At 41.7% G+C, this 27,427-nt stretch overlaps 1 protein-coding gene across 1 annotated transcript in view; it reads left to right on the top strand.

Annotated features, from left to right (window-relative positions):
• The first annotated feature begins 1,006 nt into the window (after positions 1-1,006).
• The window catches only part of LOC135206465 (uncharacterized), a 43,486-nt gene continuing 17,065 nt past the window's right edge, over positions 1,007-27,427 (top strand). The window contains exons 1-2 of the mRNA XM_064237840.1: positions 1,007-1,141; positions 6,197-6,302. Of these exons, the coding sequence (XP_064093910.1) occupies positions 1,013-1,141; positions 6,197-6,302 (235 nt within the window). The 5' untranslated portion in view covers positions 1,007-1,012. The remainder of the gene's footprint in view (positions 1,142-6,196; positions 6,303-27,427) is intronic.

Raw genomic sequence — 27,427 nt, 5'->3', positions numbered from 1 at the left:
CTTCATTTCCTCTCTCGCCTGAGTTGCTTTTTTGGTCATTTTTTTTTATTGCATTATGGCTCCCAAGCCTACGGCAAACTCTTCTGGTGGCAGTGCTACAAAGAAAAGGAAAGCTATCCCCGTGAAAGTGAAAGTTGACGTAATAAAATGACTCGAAAAGGGCTCAACAATGTCTAACATCAGCCATACTGCGATGTGCAGTTGTGAAACCGAATTGACTATCATCAAAGATGAAAAGCGCATCCTTGAACATGTGAAAGGATCTTCTCCTATGAAATCAACTGTTATTACGAAGCGGCATAGTGGTCTCATTATTGAGATGGAATGATTATTTATTAGAGCTTGGCTGGAAGACGAGCATCAACGGCATATTCCAGTTAGCCTAATCTTGATTCAGAAGGCTAAAAGTTTGTTTGACACCTTGAAAAGAGAAAAGGGGGAAGGGAGTGAAAGTGAAGAGTTTGGACTTGCAAAGGTTTTGTATCTTGCAGTTTAAGGCCCGTGCAAATTTGCATAACCTTAAGGTGCAAGGAGAAGCTGCTAGTGGCGATGAGAAAGCAGCCACTGAATTTCCAGCACCTTCTGCAGATTCTTTTTCTGCAGACTCACCTGCCCTAGTATTGTCAGCACCTTCCTCCACCCAGTAGCTGAGCCAAGCTTGTCTCACCCCCCTTTGCAATGGCCAGCATTGAAGCCAACCACTGGAGTAAAGATAAGGAATTGTTTATTTAGTGAACAGTAAATGTAAGAATATTTACCCTTGTTTTGTATGTATGTTCTTAGGAATTGTTTTCACCTTTATACACTTTTTTTATTTTTACTGATTCATGTCATTATGTCTGCTTAAACTGACTTATGGACAAAATTCGGTTATGTCCTTGCTGTAGGAATGGATTTCAGACATAAACCAAGACTCTGCTGTATTTCGAAATTCTTGGATAACTGCTGGGCAAAATTTTCCATCCTATCAAGTAACATTGGTTATATTTTTTTTTTATTACTCAGCGTGGAGATGGTTGACAACGACGATGCTGATGTCGGCCTAAGAAGATGGGCCTTGTGGCGCCAGAGCGGCCACAAAGGGCGTAATTGGCTCTCCAACTCCATTCTCATACCACCTCACATTAGAGACAGCTATAGGGTAGGTGTTTACTCTGTGGTACAGGTTGCTCTTTATTGCAGTTTTATTACCGATAGTTCTAAATCAGTCTTACATATTATTATTATTATTATTATTACTATATCAGTGACGAACAAATAGGCAAACCAAAGCTTCCTCAGAACAAGATGAACATACTATAAAGAAAAGGTTAAAGCACTGAGGAGAACACAGCACGCAAGGGAGATTTATTCCCAGTAGTGCTCACACTCAGTGAAGAAATAGGTTGATTATTTGATGTTATCTGTATGCCAAAATTTCAGATTTAACCATTTGTTGTAATGCAGAAAATTTTATTGTCAAATACACCCATTTTACAAAAGTACTTTCAAAACAGGTCATTCTCTTGCATAAATAAAAATTTTTCACCACAGAATACCTCCCTGTTAGGTACTACGTATGATGATGCAAGACTGAGGTAAATCTCGTAGAATAATTGCATGTTCACTTTCAGGCTCAATTGCTACTCCAAGTCTTATGTAAGAGTTATTCGAAGAATTGGAAGTAATGAAATGGGCATGAGTAAAAAGGACTTTGATGAATTGTATGCAACTGAAAAAGTGATCAGGTAAAATGAAAAGTTTAATTGGTAGGATTGAAACCCCTCTTATCCCTCAGGTGTCCGATAGTAGAAGAAAAACAGACAGAGCAGTGAGTTCCTTGAGCCCCAGATAGCCAGTAAGGAAAAACTGATAAAAATTTTGTACCAAGAAAATTTTTTCAACTGTACGGAGTTCTTGCCGTATTTCGTTAAATGTGACTACTCTTGCAATGAAGGGGTCGATGGAGGATTTAATTTGATTGAACTGCAGACCAAAAACTCTACTCAGGCTTTATCGTAATCTCAAAGCAGTTTGGATTATGTACGACAAATTTATGGATCTGCCTGTAAAACAAACTTTTTAAAAACTAGATATAGGACAAAAACATAGGAATATATGTACAGGGGTACACTGCACTTCCTCTTTGGCCAGGATACTTGTTGACCTGGGCTGATCCTTCTCTTTCAGTCCCACAGGGAAAAATTAAATTAAAGGTACATCTGCAAATCCTTCAAAATTCTAAGAACAATCCAAATTATAAGTATGTGAAAACCCAGTAGTTCAGGGAGCACACCCAAATCTCTGGAGGTAAGACCTGAAAAAGATAGTATAGCTTCTGGCTATTGATGACACCAATAGCTCAGGTTGCATACCCCAAACCTTCACTATGGTGCAAATCACCTGTTGAAATATGCACTGTCATGAGAGGAAGAAACATAGTCCAATAAAGTCATTCAAAGTTAATTTCTCCAACATTCCCTCCACCAAGCAGGCATATACAGGCAGTCCCGGGTTACGACGGTGTCGGCTTACGATGTTCCGAGGTTACAACGCTTGTCAATAGACGTTATTTCCAGGGTTACGACGCATGTTCCAGGGTTATGACGCCTACAACGCTCATCTGGGAGATGAAATATGACACCAAATGCAAAATAATCAATATTTGAAGTTTTTTTAGGAAAAATGCCATAAGAATGCAGTTTACATAGTTTTATCAAGCACCCAAAGCATTAAAAGTAAGGTTTCTTAGGATTTTTTGGCGATGTTCCGGCTTACGACGCGTCTCAAGAACGGAACCCCCGTCGTAACCTGGGACCGCCTGTAATATATAAATAAATGGCTCTAACTCAGAAGATGGAGTTGTCTGTGCAATTGGAGTGGGATACACTGTGATAAAAAAGAAATGACCACCTTTCTGCTCCATAATCACAGCTGAATCATAGGCATGCCCAAGCTTGAAGCCATTGAATATGTTTTTTGATATAGGAAAGTTTGGTGGAAGTTATATTATGTATTCTGACTGAAGTGATGTTTTATCCTAATTTAAACAATTGATGCCTTTTCACCACCCAGTACAAGAAGTGCGGATTGGCTGGCCTCCTGTACTTGCATGAGTGTAACAGGGTTGGCTTTTGTTGGGTACCCCTTCATGTGGGCATAGTTTGAAATGAGAGAGCACATAAGGCAACAGAGTTACAGGATCCGTCACTCATAAACCCTCCGCACTTTGATTTAAACAAATGATCCAGTGGCAAGCTAGCTAGAATAACATAAGAGAGAATATGAATGCCAACTTGACTTTCCATTAAGAGATGGCAGTCTTCAGATCACCCAGGTTGGCATTATTTTAACAAGGCTGTGTATATGCTAATCAAGGCATTTAATGCCAAGTTGGGAAGGAGACAGGCCCTAGTCTGCGGCTCCTATCGAGAATTTTCAACTGTAAGGCACTGCCTAGTTAACTGGCCAATGTTTTCCCAAGAGAGAGGAGCTACTACCTTACTTAAGCAGGTCCCTGGATGAGGTACTTGGTACTTACAGTCATAGATAAATTATTGTTTTTAAAGAAACTAAACCTTTATTTTTAGTTTAACCATTTAACTAAATTTCCATCATTTGATTTGATTTTAGCAAAGGCTGATACATATCTTTATGTTGCAGTTTTCCATGAATTATAGGTAAATTAATTCATAATCTTATAATCTAAGCACTAAGTGACCTTAGTTGCTCTAGTGCTTAGGATGTTTGGCTAAATTCTAGAAGTCAGTCAGTCAGTCATTCCAGTAGTCTGAACGGCAAGACACATGTGCCTTCTGCTCCCATGTCACCGTCCAGGTCATCGTCATGGATCTCTGCAGGGGCATGATGCATGTGGTATCTGGTCTGAGGTGCTGATCTTGGGGGTAATGTCGGTAGTTGGGTTGACAAGTTCAGGTGGCGCTCTTCTGTTTCGTTCCTAAAGATGATGCTGTGAGTATCCTGTTGGTTCCTTGAGGGTAGGGAGAATTCCATTATCAGCATAATCCAGTAGAGTCTGATAGGTAAACTTTTGGTCATAGGCATCCACTTAGTACTGGTAGATGGCACCAGGATTGTGATGGACCTTCAAATGCCTACATACAGTAGTGGCCTGTGACCCACATTGTAGTTCCTAAGGGATTTATATATCTCTTTGGAATAACTTAATTTTCATATGAGGCTGGTCGACCTTGTAGCTTCTCCAAGGGATGCGGTGGTGTTTATAATCCCCAGAGGGACTCTGTACAGAAAAAAAAAGATAGAAAAAGAATAGGCTCACAGCTAGTTTTACCCCATACGCTCTTGTGCACTCTTCACCCTGAGTGTGAAAAGAGAACCAATGTTCATTCGTTTTCATGAATAGAGGATTCGGTTTTAAATGCATAGTACATCCATACATAAATCCTCACATTATATATATATATATATATATATATATATATATCTATATATATATATATATATATATATATATATATATTTATATATACAATGATGTATAGTGACTTTTGACCACTAAGTCATCAAGAGAGAGATTATTTGATATCATAATATGCCTCACGATTTCAGGTTTTGTACTTAGAATCTATTATAACTCACCTCCACCTGAGTGTTGATTAGTGAGTTGGCAATATGTGGCTAATTTTAAATTTCCATCACATACTGGTATTTTTTCATATTCTCAAATATGAAGACATAAATACCTTTTAATATGCATTCAGTTTTGCCCGTCGGGCAATCAAATTAGGATCCCATTCAGCAATATAATAGATCAGAGGTTCACCACCAGCATGATTGAAACAGCTACATGGTTTCGGGACAACGATATAGGCTACTGTGACTTCTGACCAGTGAGCTGCCATCACAAGTGGTATTAGTTGATATGGACTCTGCTGCACATATGCCTGTTGCATTCAAGTGTACAGGAACCAATATCAAGCCATCTCAACTATAAGCTGAGTGAGAAGGTTCGTAAAAACACGTGGCAAATTATGATTTTTTTGTTAGTTAGCCTTTTTTATATTCACAATATATTCACCGAAAAATTTCTGTATCCGCATAGATTTTTTTACATTAACAGATATTAAGCCATTCACTGTATAATTTAATTTCCAGTCTACTTTACCCTAGGAGTAACTTACACGTAACGGGAATTGTGAGTGTTAAGTACCTCATTACCAGTGTGTGTTTGTGTGTGGATCTTTCCTAGATAGTGACGAATTTGTATCCAACTTTGCTGCGCGATTAATATAAGCTGTTGGGGATTATGTAAAATCATAAACAAAAGTAAATCTCATGAAGATAATGATCTTTGGAGGTTAGGAGTCTCACATTTATAGGGTTGCTTTCAATCCACCTGATTAGTAAGGCTCACATTTATAGGGTTGCTTTAAATCTACCTGGTTAGTAAGCCTCACATTTATCAGGGTTGCTTTCAATCCACCTGGTTAGTAAGCTCACATTTATAGGGTTGCTTTCAATCCACCTGGTTAGTAAGCTCACATTTATAGGGTTGCTTTCAATCCACCTGGTTAGTAATCTTACATTTATAGGGTTGCTTTCAATCCAACTTCCCCATGTTCATCTTGTACCATTTGGTTATGAAATGTTAACCTCCGAAGCTTGAAGGAACGACCTAAGAACGTGTATAGGATTGTGGCATGACTTTTACCGTTTGAAAAAACTGTGGCATGTAGAATCACTGTATACTGTAATCCTGCATTAATTGCAAAGCTGTCTGTAAGTAATGAAGATAAAAAGAACTTTTTCGTAATGCTGAAATCGAGCCGATTTTCCACATCCAGAAAGAATGAGGGATGTCTGAAGATTCAACTTTCGTGATTTTGTTTCTCTAGTTCTCCTGAATCATTTTCAAATGGAAACACTATTATGTATGTTTAGATTGATTTTTTTCTCTAAATGATTCGGTTTTTAGTGTAAGCTTTTGTAATTACATTAGAGTTGAGAGTTGGTAACGCTGCTTTCGCGACCGCAATACAGTCGAAGCAAAAGCTTAAGCTTCGTTGCTCTCGCTAACCTTGAAACCAAATTGGACTTGTTAGATTAATTGTTGCTTTTCTTTTCATTCCATAACATGTCAGATTCATTGACTGCCTTTTATTCCGCTGTTACTTTTATCTTGCTTTACAAATATGGTATGATCACCAAGTTTTACCGCTGCTTACTTTTTCGACAGCTGTCCTTCGTTGTGTCTAGAGATGAACACGTCCACGATTCTCAACAACTCCATCTGGCTCGGCTGACGTACCGAGTCGTTCTTCCAGCTGCTCTGCTCGACTTGGGTAAGTGAGAGCACAAGAGTTCCGTAACTTAGGTTTTGTTTTTTGTTTTTGTTTTTTTACCATAAAAAGAATTTTAGAATCTTAACTAGTTTTGAGTAAGATACCCGGCGTTTACTGTAGATTATACGGTTAGTAAATGTGTACCAACGAGATGCCTTAGGTGGCGAATTTCCCGAAGCGAACAGCACTATGCTTTCGTTTAGTACCATACACAAATATTGGAAAGCTGAAAAATATTGTTTAAAAACTGCTTTGTATTATCAAACAATTTAATTGTTTTCTTTAGATCAATTCTTAAACTTTCCACTGTATCTTGGTGTGCTGCATTTACACCTAATTTGGTGTCATCTGCAAATTTGTCTATCCTAGTTAAGCCTACATCAATGTCATTAATGTAAAGCAAAAACAAGAGAGGGCCAAGGACAGGACCCTGCGGAACTCCGCTTGTCACATCTGCCCATTCGGATTTCACCATTTATTAAAACTCTGTTTTCTATAAGTTAGACAGTCTTCGATCCAGCCTGCTATTTCTGTTACAATTCCTAAAGCTCAAACTTTTGCCATTAGTTTTTTGTGCGGAACTTTGTCAAAGGCCTTTTGGAAATCTAAGTAGAGTATGTCTATTGCTATACTACTGTTGTAAATACTAAGCATGTTATGAAAAAACTCCGAAAGAACTGCAGGTAATTCCATCAGTTGCAATCAGTTCTGGTGTGAGCGGACTGAATCCGCCCACAAACTGCCGCCCACATGTTTTAACATCAGTTAAGAGAAGTGACAGAAAGACTGACAGGTAAACCTGTGCGTGAATACCCCGGCCTTAGACGATTTACACAAACCAGTAGCCCTGCGAAGCTGGAGGTGCACAAGGGTCTGCATGTCCATTTGCTACTTCAAAGGAAGTCCTCGTCCTTTCGCAGTGTGAAGAAACTCTCTTTTACACTAGGGAGATTAATGGACTGTCTGCAAACCGGTTGCTTGACTAATCTAGAACTAAACTATTCCTCCTAACTTCTCCAATAAACGTATGGTTCATTTTTCTTAATTCTTCCTTTATAGTCACTGAATCTTCTAAGCGCCTCAGTGGCGTGGTCGGCTTAGTGTTGGCCTGCCACCTCCGTTGCCGCGAGTTCGATTCTCGATTATTCCCATTGAGGGTCAGAGATGGTGTTTTCTGGTGAAAAAAGTTCACTCTCGACATGGTTCGGAAGTCACGTAAAGCCGTCGGTCTCATTGCTGAATAACCACTGGCTCCATGTAACGTACAAACACCATACAAATAAACAATAAATCTTCTTGGATGATATGTCTGTCTTGATTATTCACCTCTTCAACATTGTGGCATTCCTTTAAGCTTTCAGTTTCCTTCTTCTTCAGAGGAGTTCCCTCCTGACTTGTGTGGCGGAATCAGAAGCTCAAAAACAAGCTGCAGAATCCCCCCACATATACCTAATCAGTCCAGCTGCCCAACTCACCCAGTCACACTTTCTACTTTACACTCAGAATACAGCAGGACAATTGAACTATACCTACACACGAGAAAAAAAAAAAAAAAAAAAAAAAAAAAACACACTCAAAACACATGTACTTACCAACTCCACTAATCCAGATACTCTGGGCTATCTTGTGCTGTACCACTGGTCGAGGTCACAGAGATACCAACCACAACCCAGAACCACAACTCACAACCAAAACAACACAACAACAAAAAAGAACAACAACAAAACAGGAACACAACAACAACCCAACTACACAAACGACCACAACCCCACAACTCAACAACAAACAAGGACACAACCACAACCTAACAACACAGCAAACAACCAAGGAACACAACCACAACCTAACAACAATGCAAACGACCAAGGAACATAACCACAACCTCACACATAACAACACAGGAACTCACATACAACTCAACAAAAACCTCACAGCACAACAACTCCTAAGCACCAATATCAAACTTAGCAAAACTTAAACAACAACAAAACGAAACACAAAACTCAACCAATTTCCAATGCCTTCAATAGAGTCCTCCAACACTACTAACTGTCACCAGCTCTCACCAAAGACTGACTGAAAAACCACTAAAAACACAGAACTCTAACAATCAACAGCACCAGCAGACAGCCCAGAACCCACCAACAACAATTCAGTCATTAACTATCCATACAGCATTACAACCTTCTCTCTCTCTCTCTCTCTCTCTCTCTCTCTCTCTCTCTCGTCTCTCTCTCTCTCCTCTCATCTCTCTCTCTCTCTCTCTCTCACAGACATTGTCAAATGGAACCTCCATAACTCCCATATTTCCTCCCCTGTTACATTTGACAACATCTCCTTTCACTCACAACACCCACACTAAATACCCTTCCGCAACACCCACGGATGCTCAGAACGCAGGTTCCCTGGATCTTGTTTGAGGGTTCTCATACACACACTCAATTACACCGCCACCAACTTCTTTCAGACCACTTCCAGTCAGACTACCATCAGACATTTACTGTCTCCCTCACTACCCAAATCTCATTCACTATCTCATCTACCCCTTCCAACTCTTGTCCGAACATCTCTCGTAACTCTGCCACCAAATCACTTGCCTCATTTACACTCCTGCCAAAACTCCCAACGAAGAGATCATTCATACTGCCAACTACATCCTTACCACCTGATTCCCTTCCCGGTGAAACTTCACTAAACCCTGACAATTCAAACCCACACATGTTATATGTATCATTCCTTCCCTCCCTCAAAGTAGTCCGTATTACATGCCTTATCCACCATTTTTACCCTAACACTAGCCCCTCTATCATTCAGTTCACGTTTCTTCCCTGTCATTCCCGTCCTTTCCCTTTCCTTACCTTCTTCCGCTTTCTTCCATACTCAACCAACACTAACTGCGCTCTTCCAGACCCATCTGCTCACTGACACTCGGCTCACATTTATTCACCCTCAACCACTTACTCATCGCATTCTCCTGAACATACTGTTGCATACTAGAGGACCCACCAACAACTGAATCCCCTTAGCACCTAGTTTCCTGAATTCCCAACCTGACTCATCCTCTTTCGCCTACACACAACTCACCACATGACCTTCCATTCCACATTCAACACACTTCGCACGCTGTTCTTTACACATCCTAGCATAATGCCCGTTCCTCCCACAGTTGCCGCAAAACTATGTTCATACAAGTACCCCGACATCCACTAGCGATGTGCCCTGCCTGTCCACACCTATAACATTTAATATCCCTATCTTTCTTACACTCACTCACCAGATACCCTTTTTGCCCACACCCGAAGCAACGCTCCAATAGCTCACCGACATTCATTCTTCTTGTGTCCTGGCTTACCACGTCTATAACACTGATCTCCTCGCTCACGACTAACTGACCCTACTCTTCCAACATCGCACTCCTATCTCTTTTAGGGCTAACTACACTCACGTTACTTTCCCTAACGCTCCTATCTACCACTCGTTCTGCCATTCGCCTTGGGCCTTCCAAAAACTGCCTCCCTATAGCTTTTAAATTCTGGTATAACCTCAGCTACTTCAGTCCTAACACTAACACTTCTACTCTCTTTCATACACCTATCTAACTCGTAATCCTCTTTTATTTCTAAAATGTCATTCCATGTTAACCTTTCATTCGTCCATCGCATTTTCTCCTTACGTTTCAGAATTTATAAACTTATATACACTCTGGTAAACGTCGCCAACAACTTTCGCACTAACTGCTTACACTCATTTATCCCTTCGTCCCCGAACTTTTTCCTGGCTAATGTTTCTAACCTACAGACATACATCGACAACGACTCACCAACATTCATTCTTGCCTCTTCAAATCTTGCTTTCTCCTTATCTAACGCTACTCTTTATCCTCTTTGCCTGTTCTACAATCTTAACTTTTACACTCTCATATGGCACATTCCCTATCCCTACACTATCACTACCCCATACATACTCAACAAAAATCCCGACAAAAAGCTACCTAACTCCCTTGCCCAGACTCTCTTGTTATCCCCATACTTAGCCTCACAATACCTCTCATATTGTTTAAAAATTCCCCTATGTCCCTACTACCATATTCCTCGTATTGTGCACATCGGGTTACCTCTCTCATATCACTGCCTTTCGTACTTCCCGCTCACTCTCACTCTCATTTCCGCTATTTCCATTCTGACCCCTCTTTCCCTCTTCCGAATACAGCGAATCCACTTCCATACTCACGTCCATACCCCTGACTACACTCGTTCTTACCCTTCTTCTTTCTACCTACCTGTTTCCACTCACCGCTATCCAGATCACTCTCAGCCCTTTCCCCAGTTTATTCTGACCTAGTCCCATCCTGTCCATCACCTTTACTAACCTTCTTTCCCTTAGTCTTCTTTTCGTCAGCCACTTTCTTATTCTTGTCCTCAGGTTTATCCTTATCCTGTGTCTTCCCCTTCTTACCCTTACCTATCGCAACCGAATCACCTTCGTCACCTCGTACTTCCATCCACTCGGTCTTTCACTTTCTTTACCACTCCTAGCCCGTCACAAGACCCAATAGGCCTACCTCCTACAGCTCCCTCTCCCATGAATCCCTTCATCATTTCCTGCATCATCTCTTGCACTGCATTCATCATTACCCCCAATTTTTCATCCATTTTCCCACCATTCTCTTCTTCCGCTCCTTTCACCTCTTCTTTCATTTCCACTTTTGCACTCCTTAGCATTCGTCTCATTTCCTCTACCTCCCTCTTCTGCTCCTCACACTCTACCCTCAACCTCTCATTCTCCACTTCCAACCTTCCCTTAGCTTCCCTCGCCAACCTCAGCTCCTCCTTCAGCCTCTCTATCTCCTTCAACCCTTCCATCCTCACTTTCTCCACCAATCACACAATTCAATACCCCATTGCCCTGCAGCTGCCGCACCAACAGTCCCTGTGGCGGAATCACAAGCTCAAAACAAGCTGCAGAATCCCCCCCCACTTATACCTAATCAGTCCAGCTGCCCACTCACCCCAGTCACACTTTCTACTTTACACTTCAGAATACAGCAGGACAATAGAACTATACCTACACACAGAACAAGAAAAAAAAAAAAAAAAAACACAAACACATGTACTTACCAATTCCACCAATCCAGATACTCTGGGCTATCTTGTGCTGTCCACTGGTCGAGGTCACAGAGATACCAACCACAACCCAGAACCACAACAACACAACAACAAAAAAGAACACAACCACACCAACAACACAACACCCAAAGCCACAACCCCACAACTCAACAACAATCAAGGAACACAACCACAACCTAACAACACAGCAAACAACCAAGGAACACAACCACAACCTAACAACATGCAAACAACCAAGGAACATAACCACAACCTCACGCATAACAACACAGGAACTCACATACAACTCAACAAAACCTCACAGCACATCAACTCCTAAGCAACCAATATCAAACTTAGCAAAATTTAAACAACAACAAAACAAAACACAAAAACTCAACCCAATTTCCAATGCCTTCAATAGATTCCTCCAACACTACTAAACTGTCACCAGCTCTCACCAAAGGACTGACTGAAAAACACTAAAAACACAGAACTCTAAAAATCAACAAGCACCAGCAGACAGCCCCGAACCCATCAACAACCAATTCAGTCATTAACTATCCATACAGCAAATTACACTCTCTCTCTCTCTCTCTCTCTCTCTCTCTCTCTCTCTCTCTCTCACACACACACGACGTTGTCAAATGGAACTCATATAACTCCTCCATAACTGAGCCTGCAGCTGGACACTGTGAGACAATGTCAAATCCAGATGACGTTGATGGCATAATAATACTATTGAAATTATTTTGGCAACAAATTCGGAATTCTAATCTTGTTTTCATCACATTTCTTTAACAAATCAAGAACATCCTGAAGTTTGTGAGTAATCCGGTTGTCATTACGACTTCTGACGGGTCTCTCACCAACAATATGAGAAATGGCATCTTTTCCTTTGATAACATCTTCCCACATTGTATATTTCTTGCAGTCCACATAGAGAATAAAAGGCTGTCAACATCAGGAGTTGCCTCACTCAAACATTCCGTGGTAGTTGCTGCCATTATACACTTGAGAGCTGTGTACCACTTTCTATTCTACATAGACGTACTGTTCCATGGCAACCACTAAATAAATTTCAGAGGGAGGAGAGCGCATGCGCACTACGACCTCCGCTCTCTTAAAAAACAGTCTAATTACATCAAATTTAATTATTCTCAAGGATTCCATTGCATAACATTATAGCTACCGAGTACTCACAGGTCATATCAAGATGGTATACCAGTCATCGCCTATCTTTCAAAAGCCGAGTTTGTTTACGTTCCTTCAGGAGGGTAGATAGGTAGATTTGTGAATCTGATTCCTTGAAGTAGCTCTCATAATTTTGCATAAGGATAGGCTCGTGTATATGATAGACGACGAATACCCAAAGACGGCGTGTGCAACACACATTTTGGTGTAGGTTATGTCAGGACGTCATTCCGACTCCAAAGTCTCTTTTCCAAAAGGAAACGGTGAGAGATACTATTTTCGTCGAGATGACGACCCCCACAGTTTCAGGGGAGACGTTCGCAAAGAAAGATCGGGCCAAAAGTGTTAACCTTCTTACGCCGATTGGACGTATTAAACGTCGTGTCAAAATGTCTCCCGTATGCCGATTGGACGTATCATACGTCGGCTCAAAAAAGTTTTTTAAAAATTCGCGGAAAAATACTTATAGGCCTCCCAGCCGAAAACTTTTGTATCACGCGCCTTGGGGTATGCTGGGAGTTCACGGATCAAGGCGTTGTTTTGTTTACAATCGCTACGCAGGCGCGCAAGCGCGAATTTCTTTCTTATCGCACTAAAAAGTATCAGTGACACATCTCGGAAATTATTTCGTCACTTTGACATAATTTTTGCACCATTTTAAATTATCCTTTACATGAAGTATATATGAAAATGTGCGCAATTTCATCTACAATACAACAAAAAATACTCATGATTGTAGCTTTTATCAGTTTTGAAATATTTTCATATAAATAACGATAAGTGCAAAAATTTCAACCTTCGGTCAACTTTGACTCTACAGAATGGTCGAGAAACGCAATTTTAAGCTAAAATTCTTATATTATAATATTCAATCATTTGCCTTCATTTTGCAACAAATTGGACGTCTCTAGCACAATATTTCGATTTATGGGTTAATTTATGAAAACACTTTTTCCTCACGTTCGTGCGATAACTCTTCCGATAAATTTTTTCGTGCGATTGTCCTAATGTTTGCACCTTTTAAATTTGCCGTTACATAAAGTTTTATATATGGAAATGTGCGCAATTTCATGCACAATACAACAAAAATCAACCCATGGTTGTAGCTTTTATCAGTTTCGAAATATTTTCATATAAAATAACGTTAAGTGCAAAAATTTCAACTTTTCCGGTCAACTTTTGACTCTACCGAAATAGTCGAAAACGCAATTGCAAGCTAAAACTCTTATATTCTAGTAATATTCAATCATTACCTTCATTTATTTGCAATGACTTGGATGTCTCTAGCACAATATTTCGATTTATGGTGAATTTATGAAAAAAAAAAAAAACATTTTCCTTACGTTCGCGCGGTAACTCTTCCGAAAAAATCAGAATTTTTTTTTGCGATTGTCGAAATGTTTGCACCATTTGTTAAAAAATTAGCTGTAAACATAAAGTTTTATATATGGAAATGTGAGCAATTTCATGTAGAATACAACTAAAAATGATTGAAGGTTGTTAGCTTTTTCTCTTTTTTCGAAATATTTGCATATAAATCACGATAAATAGAAAAAAAACCACGTTCGGTCAAATTTGACTCTACCGAAATAGTTGAAAAATGCAATTGTAAGCTAAAACTCTTACGGCCTAGTAATATTCCGTCATTTTTTCTTCATTTTGAAACAAATTTGAAGTCTCTAAAACAATATTGGGATTTATTGTGAATTTTTGAAAATATATTTACCTTCACTCCGCGCGCCGATTCGCGGCCGCAAGTCTCCGAAATACGTACATCGCATTATCCTAATATTTGCTCCTTTTCATATTAGCCTTTTTTATAGAGTTTTTATATATCAAAATGTGCGCAAATTCATGAAGAATACAATATAAAATAAGTTTGAAGGTTGTAGCTTTTTCCATCTCCGAAATATGTGCATATAAAAAAATATATATATAAAAATTTCGACATTCGGTCAAATTTAACTCGTCCGAAATGGTCGAAATCTGCAATTCTAATCTAAAACTCTTACAGTATCGTAATATTCAATCATTGGTCTTAATTTTGAAACAATTGGAAGTCTCTAGAACAATGTTTAGAATTAACGGTGAATTTTGAAAATAAAAATTTTTTTACGTCCGCTCGTTACGAATTCGTACATCATTTTGTGATAATATTTTTCCGGTGTTGCTTTTATTGTTTTACTATGTATTATATATCAAAAGGATTGCAATTTAGTGTACAATACAACAAAAAAAAATTAACTCGTTAGCTTTGACCGTTTTTTGCACAGCGTGATTTGAATACAATTATCTATGAATTTTTTTTTTTCGCTACCATATATCGCATTATTTACATATGATAATGATATTATTTTTCATTTCTGATGATTGCATACTAAACTTCAGGCAATGAAAAAAATGAGCCAAAATGATCTCTTAATCTTCAAAACTAAGCGCGCTGTGATTTTTTGAAAAATTATTTTTTCCGCTTCCGCGCTCACTCCAAACCGGGCGCCGGCATACAGGAGAGGTTTTGATTTTTAGGGCTTCGGCGTAAGAGAGTTAATAAAGATTTGTCTCTGTGCCGGAATTTGCGCCCTAGTTTACCTTGATTACAAAACAATGCATTGTCCAGTGTTTTAAGTATAATGGTTTATATTCATATTCTGCTAGAACGCATTTCAATATGTCGTGTTAATACCAGTAGAGGAAAACGCTAATGGTGTTACTTGAAAAACGACGAATGTATGGAAACACATTTTGTCGTGTAGAATGATTGGAATGAAACCTTGGTGGCTTATTAGTGTTTTGTCGAATAGCTATAGTATATTTGTTGTTGTTGTAACTCCTTTCACGGAGGTGGCTGCTTTTGATCCTTTTAATCAAACATACAGGAGTTGGTAAACCTGAGCTAACCATTTTTCCAATTAAAAATGTCAGGCATAAAAAGACTCATCTGTGAATCTGTTAATTCCGATTTTATTCTACCTCCTCTGCTTCGCTTTAGTACACGAAGGGAAAAGGGAATCACTCCCTGAAAGGGCAGAAGAAGCAGCAGTTTGAGGTATCTAATACTGTCATGGTCTCTCTCTCTCTCTCTCTCTCTCTCTCTCTGCTCTCTCTCTCTCTCTCTCTCTCTCTCTATATCTATATATATATATATATATATAGTATATATATATATATATATATATGTATATATATATATATAATATTATATATATATATATATATATATATATATAACTATATATATAATATATATCTATATACATATATATATATATACATATATATATATATATATATATATATAATTATATATATATATATCTATACTATATATCTATATATATATATATATATATATATCTATATATATATATACTATATATATATATATATATATATATACATATATATATATATATATATATATATATATATATATATATATATATATATATATATATATACCACGTGTGTGTGTGTATTTGGAAATGAGAAGATTTAATACTATTAAGATCATTCTTAAAAGAGAGAGAGAGAGAGAGAGAGAGAGAGAGAGAGAGAGAGAGAGAAAATCATGATGTTGTATCATATTAATGAAAAAGATAATTTTTAATAGGACCTGATATATCTATGTATCTATCTATCTATCTATCTATCTATCTATCTATCTATCTATCTATCTATCTATCTATATATATATATATATATATAATATATATATATATAGTATATATATCTATATATAATACATATAATATTATTCAAAATTCCACCTCGTCTCCTCCCAGAAAAATACACTTACATTGAAGATTTAGGTCTTGACTAGAGACGAGGGTTTGAACAAACAAAAAGTTGAAAACTAAACTTATCAGGCATAAGGCCGGGTTTACTGAAGAGGGAGGAATTACATTAAAAGCTGGACTCTAGTTTTTAAAAGCACTGTATTTACATAAATTTACAGAGGTCCAGGAACACACGGGTAGGTGAACTTTTTTCAGTCCATCCGAACATGTGGTGGGAGCAGCCCGCCACGTGTTTAGGAAAAATTTGCGCAACGGAACAATTTGCAAGTTTCGAAGGACTTCCAAGTTTTACCACAGCCAGGCACAGCGTTTGTCTGCAAGTAGTGGGGGCATAGGCATAAGGCAGGGGGCACACATGGGCGAACTTTACTCATTATTTTCTCTCAATCAAAAGGCCACTCAGGGGGAAATGAAATGACTGAAAGAAAATTTACACAGCAGAAACTATTTCATGGCTTAAATTCACTAGGGGAATGTTAAGTATCACAGAGGAGTAATTACAGAATTGAGCCCAGATGGCGAAGGGGAATGAAACACTGCACAAGTCACCTTGGAAAATGAAATGAAATACAGACAAAGATAAAACAATTCCCTGGTTGAAATGGAATTTCCCTTACAGTACCTTAGTGATGATGCCAGGTTGTCTTCTTCTCTAAGTCTCGACACTATGGACTTTTAAAAATATACTTGGGCTTCCCAAAGCATGGGAAAGCCAGGCCCAGGAGGGGGGTGTGGGGTGCGGGTGGCAGCGGCATCTGGTAAAGGGCCATGTGTTTGACCTCGCCAAGGCCCTCGTCATCTTCTGAGGCCTCCTCTCATGGATTCAAGGCCTTTAAAGCTTTCTCCTGGATAGCTCCTCCTACAGTGCCTGTAGGGGATAATTCCAGCACCAATGAGAGAAGAGGATAGCTTTTCAAAGAAAAGGGAGAATGAATTCCTCCAAAATCGAAGGGGCAACTCGTATAGATACCTTAAACTTGGGTAAAAGACTGTTACTTTCCTTGGTTCTGGCTGAAATCTTGAACACCTCCCCATTCTAGAGACATTTCAACCCTGGACAGGTTGGAATGGACAAGAAAGCTAGAAACAAGGAACAATTGCAATATAGATTACTGAGCCTTCCATCCTCCCTTGAGTGGACTTATAATATAAGCAATATTCAAAAATCTGCCAGTTTTAATATTCATGAAGTCTTACTCGACAGGCAGAGAATTAACCGCAAATGAAGTGTGACTTGACTAAAGATTAACTTTCTATATTCAAATAAGCATACACTTAAATATAATGCCACACTGAGAATAACAATGAACAACAATAAGTGGTTATATATTTAATTAGACCTACAGGTAAGTTACATCCTACATAATACTACTAACTCAGTTGTTCAAGGCAACGCATCCTATCTGTTACCCTGATGGATCGATATACAAACGTTCAGGTGTGTTAATAGCCCTACGGTTTTCATGAAGTTCTTTGTCTTGTAACAAGACGACACCTAACAGATTAATTATATCAGCACTAACATTAGTGCACTAACAAGGGGAAAATTAATGGAGTAATTGTTCGTAGGGATTAAATAAGATAACACACACACACAGCAAACGAAATATAAATTTGATCAAAACAATGGCAATCTCACAAAATATAAAGACTAGGGAATAACACTAATCCAAAGCTAATTAACCAATGTATAAACGAGCCAGGCTTCGAAATTATCACTAAGCTATAGCAATGTTTGCTGGCTAAAATTTTCCCAAGTTAAATGGAATTCTAGTGCCTAGAATAGGGCACGGTGCCAATTATAGCACTTTTACGGCAGTAGTTCGTAAAGAAGTACTAACTTTATATACAAGGCCAGGGTAGCTGGCAGTTTGGCTCTGCCTAAGCAGAGCATACAATATAAAAAAAAATGCCTCAAGTCAGTAAATATGAAGAAAGGAAACCAAGGAAGATAAGATACAGACAATACAAAAGGAAGAGAAGAAAGTTACGAAAGGGTCAGAAAGAAGTAGAAGTAGCGAGTCTGACACTCATCTGGATGGAGAGGGTCAGTAATTCTCTACAAAGAGGGTGGCACTGTGCCAGGCACTAGTGCAGAGAGGCTCTTGGCTCTTGTAAGGTTTTTGGAAAACCTCAACGCCCTTTTCCCTTCTTCCTTCGCCCCCCCCCCCGTCCCCCCCCCCCCCCCCCCCCCCCCCCCCCCCCCCCCCCCCCCCCCCCCCCCCCCCCCCCCACCTCTCCAAGGTCGGTTTGATGATGCCATGGGGGACCTTGGAGGATCCAAGCCCTTTGAAGATTCTGCAGGGGCATCTGCTCCAGCTGCTGCAACAACTGGGCCTTGGCACTCGTCCCCGTGCCTTATGCTGTGTGGCTTGGTTCCCTGAGTTCTTCGGCCAAAATAGGATTCGGCAGAGTCATTATTCCGGGACCGGTTCACTGCTGACGGAGGGGGATTGGATGAGGTAATGGTATTCGGGATGGGCTTACCCATGAGAGGACCGACTCTGGGGCGGCTGGCGAGGCCACGCCATTGGTGGAGTGTCCACTATGATTATGGGTGTCCTGGGGGATTCCTAATGGAATTGGCTCTTCCTTGACTGCTGGCATGGGCTAGTTGGACCAAGCCAGCGGAGGGAGAGTGACCGGGACTTGGAGCTTCAGGAGGAAGACTCGAGTCTGGCCTTGGCACTGGCACTAAGGCTGTTTCTGACTCAGTGGAAGGACTCGAATGTGGCTCAACATCCATGAGAGATGGAGCCTGGCACTGCTGGCACTTTCCAGAGATAGTCTTGGAGTCCCATGGAATGGGTCTGGAGCTATGTGAGGGCGGGGGCCCTGATACTGTATAAAATTAGGAGGAGACTTAAAATCTTGTCTTAGCATGGACATCATAACCTCCTGGTATATAGTTTACTACTGCCATGGTACATATCTTCGAACGGTGAGGTCATGTGACTCTCAACCGGACAGTAGGTAGGAACATTTTGACGTGGTTGAGGCTCTCTATCGTCACAAACTGATGCCTATCAACCTTAGCTCCGTAAGGAATTTTATCCTCTCGATGATGGAGACTTGTGCACCAATGTGTCGAAAGCTCGGACCTGGTGGGAAGGATAGCGACCTCTTGGAGGTGCGACAAATATGGGCCCTGAGCACGGGGACTAGAGTGGATGGATTTGTCCCCGACTATAGCAATGGCAGAAACAGGAGGCTTTTTAGGGCATCCCGCCCATGCAACTCTGCAGGTGTCACAGAAACTCTTGCTAAAATCAGGCCAGGGCCTGTTGTTTCTGTTCCAATGGCAGTTGTTTTTGTTACTATTACTATGATTGGGTAATCCATATAGCGCTTGAGGAGGATCTACTTTTGATAGGCACTGCTCCATGGTGTGACCGTGTTTGTGCAATGCCCCAACACAGGTTTTCCGAGGAAGGTTATTGGGGAGCTGGGTAGGCTGAGAGGTGGCAGCAGGAGTGAGGGGAGATAGCAGGACGTATTTTCTTATTTAAAAGAACTCGGCAATGGATGGTGGGTGTCATAGGCATCTGCCCATTTACAGCACTCCAAAAGAGTCTTAGGGGCCTTGTCCACCAAGTGGGTGGCAAGATCAGGGGGGGCATAGGCAAGAAAGTCCTCTAACTGGAAGAGCTCTAAGCCTCCCTGCAAACAGATGTTGCGTTGGAGGCCTTCGTCCACCTACGGAGTGCCGGTGTCTTCATCGCTGCCCACTCTGTCCACGTCTGGTTAGCTTCCTTGGGCCTAGTCCTCCATTTTTGACCTCCACCGGTCTGGGGTCAATTCGTGAGCCCCAAGGATTGCCTCTCGCACGAGGGCGAGATCGTGTCGCTCATTCAGGGGAAGTGCCTTCTAATTCAGTCCGCCCTTTGCCAGCGAGATGCTTGCCAAGGAGGAGGACCACTTCCTGAGGGGTTGGATTGAAGTTCCCGAACACCTGCTCGACATGATCGAGCCAGGTGTCGGGTTCATTATTGTCCCAAGCCCTAATGAGGCCGCCCATGCTGTGGAGGCAAGAGGGCGCAGGAGGCGTGGGACTCGGGGGTGGGTGCCAGGGTGCACTCTGGACTGCCCATATCCAGTTCATGTGCCCTTTCTTTCTCCCTTTCAGCAGCTTGAAATTCTCTTTGCAGCCGCTTCTCTTCTTTCTTGTGCTTCTCTCTCATCCGCTTCTCTTCTGTCTTGTGCTTCTCTTTCAGCCGCTTCTCTCCTTTCTTGTGCTTCTCTTTCAGCCGCTTGGAACGCCCTTTCAGCTGCTTCTCTTCTTTCTTGTGCTTCCCTCTCCATCTCCCGTTCGGTTGCTCTCTTTTGGGCTGCTTCCGTCAGCTAATCATTCACCCAATTGATCAGCTTTGCGCCCTCCAAGCCCCAGGGCTCGTCAACTTCTGTGAAAGCCTTAGCCTCCTCCAGTGCTGCGTTACTGGCACCCTCCTCATCCGTAAACGCTAGTAGACTAGCCTGAGAATAATAGGGTGGAAAGCAGTTGCAAAATCAGCAAATGTCGCCAGAGGTATGAGGAAATGTGCGACGCAGAATTGGCAAGATGACCGTAAATCCCTGCAACAGAGTTACTACTGGTGCATAGCACGGCGGAAAACTCAACGCCGGTAAGGGATTTGGTAATAAATTTCGTAAAACAAAACTAAAGAATCTGGTCACGCAATTCCACGGAATCCTCACCTGAAAAGGTAGCAAATGAAATAGGGTGGGAAGTAGTTGCAAAATCAGCAAATGTCACCAGAGGTATGTGGAAATGCTCGACACAGACTTGGCAAGATGATTGTAAATCCCTGCAAACACAGTTACTACTGGTGCGTAGAACAGCGGAAAACTCACGCCGTACAATCTCTGTAATTTACAGTTCAGCGGAGAACTTGACGCTGGTAATGGATTTGGTAATAAGTTTCGTAAATAGAACGAAAGACCCTGGTTACGAAATTCACGGACTCCTCACGTGAAAGGTAGCAAAAGGATGTCGTAAAGGCGGAAATTCAACGCCCATATGGATTTGTAAGGTAAAAGGGAAAAATAAAAATCTAGTCACGAAAATTCACGGAAACTCGACGTGAGGACGTGACAAATAAATGTCGTACAGGCGGAAGCTTCAACGCCAGTATGGGCTAGTAAGGTAAAAGGGAGAGAGAGGGAGAGAGAAAAACTTCATCACGAAATTCACAGAAACTCGATGTGAAACGTGACAAAAATGTCGTAAATGCGGAACCTCACGCAAGCACGATTTTGTAAATAAACAAAAAATCTGGTCACGAAATTCACGGAATCCTCATGTGAAAACGTGGCAAATACAGTTGAAAATAAAAAAAAATGGATATGGGATCTCCCTTTTGTTTGTTTTTTAATAGATATGGTCTCGAGGATGGAGACGGGAAGTTGATAAAATAAATTATTTTTCTTTGCTACCACCGCAAATCCCCTTTAACCTAGCTTTCCTCAGAAGACCCAGGATAACCTCTCTAACGCTATGAAATACACTGCTTTTTTCCCACCCCCGTCTTTTCCCTCGCTCTCGCGAACCTAAAACCCTCCTGTCCATGAACTTAAAACCCCGGAGAATTAAGCCGCATGCAGCCCGTCCAGACAAATGATATGAAACGAATGAATCACCACTGATTTCAAGGCCAGGCTGGCCCTTGTTCGAAATGCAAAAGTATTTGCCCATGTTTGATTACTTTCTGCACAGAGAATAACAAAAAGAAAATGTTTACCTTTAATTTTGCTTATCCTAACGGTAAGAATGTTTTACGCTAACACTTTGTTTTTTTCCTTTTCTGACTTATTGACTCGTCCTATCTTTTGTTATGGATAGAGCAGGGATAGGTTTAGCCACGTGGCCGGGGATTTAAAAATTCCTGTTTAATCCTGCGACGTTCGCCTACGAGAGGGAGAGAGAGAGAGAGCTAGCTAGCACGCGTTGTTTCACATATAGAAAATAACACGAAAATACCTTTTTAACGTGGGATTCACGATTAACTAGCAATTCACGATATCTTCGTTTTGAAACTTACTCCCTAACCTCTGTTCTTCATGCAATGGCACATAACATTAAAATTTCTCTCTCGATCTGTGGTTTATCAGCCTAGACGTCGTCCCTTTTCTATCACTATAAAGGCAGTCAGATTTCATATATCCCTAACTAGAATAACTAGTTCTTCACACATATTAGAAAATAAAATAAAATTTACCTTATTCCTGTTGTGGAGAATTTTGGAAACCTTGCCTTAGCTTGCTCATAAAGTATTAAGGATTCAGATTCGTTTCTTTCGAAATCGTGGTTAGGGTCGCCAATATTCAAAGTTCCACCTCGTCTCCTTCCAGAAAATACACTTACATTGAAGATTTAGGCCTTGACTAGAGGACGAGGGGTTTGAACACAAAGAAAAAGTTGAAAACTAAACTTCTCAGGCATAAGGCCGGGTTTACTGAAGAGGGACGGAATTTACATAAAAGCTGGACTCTAGTTTTTTAAAAATCACGTGTTTTACATAAATTTGTTTACAGAGGTGGTTAGGTGAATTTCTTTCAGTCCATCCGAACACATGGTGGGAGCAGCCCGGCCACATGTTTAGGAAAATTTGTGCAACGGCAGCAAATTTGCAAGCTTCGAAGGATTTCCAAGTTTTATCACAGCCAGGCACAGCGTTTGTCTGCAAGTAGTGGGGGGCATAGGCATAAGGCAGGGGGCACACATGGGCGAACTTTACTCACTGTTTTCTCTCAATCAAAAGGCCACTCAGGGGGAAATGAAATGACTGGGAAATTTACAGAGCAGAAACTATTTCGTGGCTTAAATTCACTAGGGAATGTTACCAGTATCAGAGGGGACAGTAATTACAGAATTGAGCCCAGATGGCGAAGGGAATGAAACACTGCACAAAGTCGCCTTGGAAAATGAAATGATATATAGACAGAGATAAAACAATTCCCTGGTTGAAATGGAATTTCCCTTACAGTACCTTTAGGTGATGATGGCTGGTTGTCTTCTTCTCTAAGTCTCGACACTATGGACTTTTAGAAATATACTGGCTTCCAAAGCATGGGAAAGCCAGGCCAGGCCAGGAAGGTGGGGGTGGGGGGGGTGGGGGGGGGGGTGGCGGCAGCGGCGTCTGGTAAAGGGTGCCAGTGGTGTTTGACCTCGCCAAGGCTCGTCGTCTTCTGAGCCTCTTCTCATGGATTCAAGGCCTTTTAAAGCTTTCTTCAGGTATAGCTCCTCCTACTGTGCCTGTGGGGGATAATTCCAAGCACCAATGGGAGAAAAGGATAGCTTTTCAAAGGAAAAGGAGAATGTTCCTCCAAAGTTGAAGGGACAACTCTATAGATACCTTAAACTTGGGTAAAAGACTGTTACTTCCTAGGTACTGGCTGAAATCTTGTACAATATATATATATATATATATATATATATATATAATGTGTGTGTGAATGTACACACACACACACACACAGACACACACACACACACACACACATATATATATATATATATATATATATTATATATATATATGAGTATATATATATATATATTATATATATATGCTGATGAACCCAGTTCAGCCTGGGAAAATTCAGCAGGACTCAAAAGAATTTTTCTGTACCACCTTGTGCTGACTGCTCCATTTATCCAGATTTTCCTGTGCTCGCTTGTCCCAAGAGGAGCAAGAACGAGTACTCATGCCCATGTGCAGAGTGCAGACAACATGACACATCTGCATGCATTTATAACAGTCAATATACATATGAACTAAATGAAATGCATATGCATAAAGTAACTTATACATTAATCCACATCCCCCCTTCCCCTTTTGTGTTCAAAGAAGTAATTTGAACGTACTAAGCAAGTTACATACAGTGAATTTTATCAAGTAAAATGTATGAACCAAGTGGCCTAAGTGGGCACATGTGGGCTTTGTATACTGTGTAGGCCTGTGTAATCTTGGAGGCCTGCAAGGGGCTTTGGAGGGAATTGGCTTGGGACCACAGGGAAATTAGAGTTGGCAACATGACTGGGGCCAGGCACTGGATATAGAAAGCGTTGGCTCCTACATAACACTCGACCACTGGGCAGGCGGATCACGTACTCGCGTGATCGCACGCCGCCCATGACATTTCCAACCTTGTCCCATCGGTGGGATGTCGCATTCTGGAGACAGATGTGGTTGGCCCACATTCAGCCTGGGCAGGGGACAGACGTGGACATTATAGGTGCACTGCACCTGAGCAGCTCTGGCAGCAGCTCAGCGATCAAAGCCCTGGGCCTTTTCTTCCCAATCTTCCATAAATGATTGAGGATGGCCAGGCACATATGTACGGAGAGGTGACCATATAGTACTCGTGCGGGAGAGCAAGCATAGTGATAGGGCTTGTTTCATAACTCAAGGAGGCCAGGATCAAAGGCCTCATAGTCGATGTTTCCGTGGGGGCCATATTGAGGATCAAGTGCTTGACAGCCTTGATGGCGGCCTCGGCGTGTCAATTGGACTGCTTGTAGTGTGGCGACGGGGTTATGTGAAGTCAGTGAAAAATTTTCCTGGTAAACTGAGGTCCTCCATCAATGCATAGGTGTAGGGAACAACCACCTCTCTGAAGTAGCAGTAGAAGTGCCATATAGTTGAGAAGGCAGTGGTGTCGACCTTGCAAGGGACAACCGCTGTCTAGCCAGAAAGGCAGTTGGCGACCACAAGAATGAACTTCCCCACTGCCTAGAAGAAGTCCACTAATACCAACTCAAAATAACGACGGGTGGTCATCAATGTGAAGAGGCTCCTGCTGGTGGCTGGGTTGCAGGACCTTGCAGGGCTCGCAGGCAGCGATGGTGTTGGCGATGTCTGGATCTATCCCAGGCCAGAAGACATTTTTGTTGAGCCCGACTTTGGTAGCCTTGACACCTCGGTGGTTGCCATGGAGTCTGGTGAGTGTGTGGCGCCATATAGCTGCAGGAACCAGTATTTTTGTCCTGAGAAGCTGGTGCAGCATTGATGACAACCTGACGTGTGTAGTTAACTCAGCGCAACCTGTCTTATCCTCAGAGGTGGGGTAGCTGACTGGTGCATGGGCAAGTGCATCGAGGACTTGCCGGCACACCACACCCCAGTAAATTGGATTTGCAACATGCGCTCCTTCATTCGCTGAAGCCGTGGGTTTTCAACCATGTCCCGTGTGTAGTTGTTGATGATGAGCACCAGTGGATGATGGTTAGTTTGCAGGGTAAAGGTTGGCAGTCCTTTGAGGTATAGGCAGCACTTTGTGAGGGCCCAAGATACCGCAGACATCTCCACCTCAATCATTGCATACCTCATCTTGGTGTCTGCGCGAAACAGGAATCCACACTGGACTACTTGGAGATGTCTAGAGCCATCATCCTAAAGGGGGCCATAGCCTATCCCAAAGAGGCAAGATGCATCGGTCTGGAGAATGGTTGGCAGGGATGGATCAAAGGACGCAAGGACAGGTTAGCTTGAAAGTGCTTGTTTCACACATTTGAAGGCCTGAGCATGATCTGGTGTCCAAAGAAATGAGAGTTTCGGGCTCATGAGTGGGTGAAGGGGGCTGTGTAGTCAGGGCAATATCTGGGGGATACTCCACCAACTGGTTTACTTACCCCATAAAGGAATGTAGGTCTGTCAGGTTGGACAATGTAGGGAAGTCTTGCAGAGCAGGAATTTGTCCTGGATCGGCAGCGATTCATTCTTCAGAAAGGGTAAAGCCACAGAAATTCACTCAGGTCTCTACCATTGTGAACTTTCCTCTGTTGAGAGTAATTCCATTTTGTGAGTGCTTCATGGATCCGGTGGTAGTGTGTCAATAGATCACTGTTGAAGATGAGAATATCTGTTATTGACAACCTTGATACACTTCTTCATGCCTTGGAGAGCTAGGTCGGCACGGTAACAATTGGCATTGTCCAGGCAGTGAAACCCATTGGTCCCCAGTAATGGTCAATAAGGCGTGATAAAAGTGGTGAGGTGGTGGTCCTCCTCCGCTAACTCCATCTGTCACTAGCTGTGTAGAGCGTCCTTGGTGCTGAAGAACTTTACGATGGAGTCAATGTCATGGACAGCAGCTAAGGCCGTGGACAAAGGGTAGGCTGGATGGGAGGGTTGTGCATTCAGCTGGGTGAGATCCATTGTGATGTGAACTCCCTTGGCCTTTGGGACGATGACCGATGGTGGTACCATTCCAATGGCTAATCTCCACAAGGCTTGATAATCCCCTGCTGAACCATGAAGTCTAGTTCATTCTTGACAGGTTTGCAGGTGTAAGGGATCTCTGTGGGTGTGGAGGGCAAATGGACTGCATCCTCCTTAAGCGAATTTTTCATGGGAAGATTCTACCATCAGGCTCAGTGGAGCTGTTTCAAGGTCTTCCTTAGACATGAACACAATCCTGGAAGGGTAGTAAGAAATATTCTTAGGCCTTGCAGGGGTCGTGTTGGCATGGAGAGTAGTTTCCTTACATTAGTTAACGTGGGTGATCTGTAGGATGGTCCATACAAAACCTAGTGGGATGATAGCCAACCCTTTGCAGAGTGCATGGACATGAGTGGCATCTGAACGCCTACGTGGACTTGAATCGTGGCGAGGCAGGACCATTTTGCCAAGGACAGGTTGGTCTTAAAGGCACTTAAAGCCTGTGTCATCTTTGACCCATCTGCTGTGAGGGTCACTGTGAGGTTGTAGCTCAGTTCTGGGAATGTGAAGAAGTTCCAAGTGCTGGGGGCCACATCACTGATACCTCAGCTCCTGTGTCAGGCAGCATCATAATCTTGGATTTCTCACCCCTGCAGGTGATTGCGATGGATATTGGTGACATTGAAAGAGTAAGTTGTGGAAAGGGTCTTGACCTTGCAGCAGTTGGTGGGCTTGCTAGAAAGAGGCAGGGCGGCATTGGGCACTCCACCCTGCTTTGGGGCGCTTATTTGCTGTCAGCAGCACTTGTCATAGTGGCCCATTCGGCCACTTGTCTTCTTGTGGCCTTGTTGGCAAGGCACTTTGGGGTC

Source organism: Macrobrachium nipponense, chromosome 31, assembly GCF_015104395.2.
Source record: "Macrobrachium nipponense isolate FS-2020 chromosome 31, ASM1510439v2, whole genome shotgun sequence".
In the NCBI taxonomy this organism is placed as follows: domain Eukaryota; kingdom Metazoa; phylum Arthropoda; class Malacostraca; order Decapoda; family Palaemonidae; genus Macrobrachium; species Macrobrachium nipponense.
The sequence above is the reverse complement of the archived record's forward strand: the minus strand, read 5'-3'. Positions and strand labels throughout refer to the sequence as shown.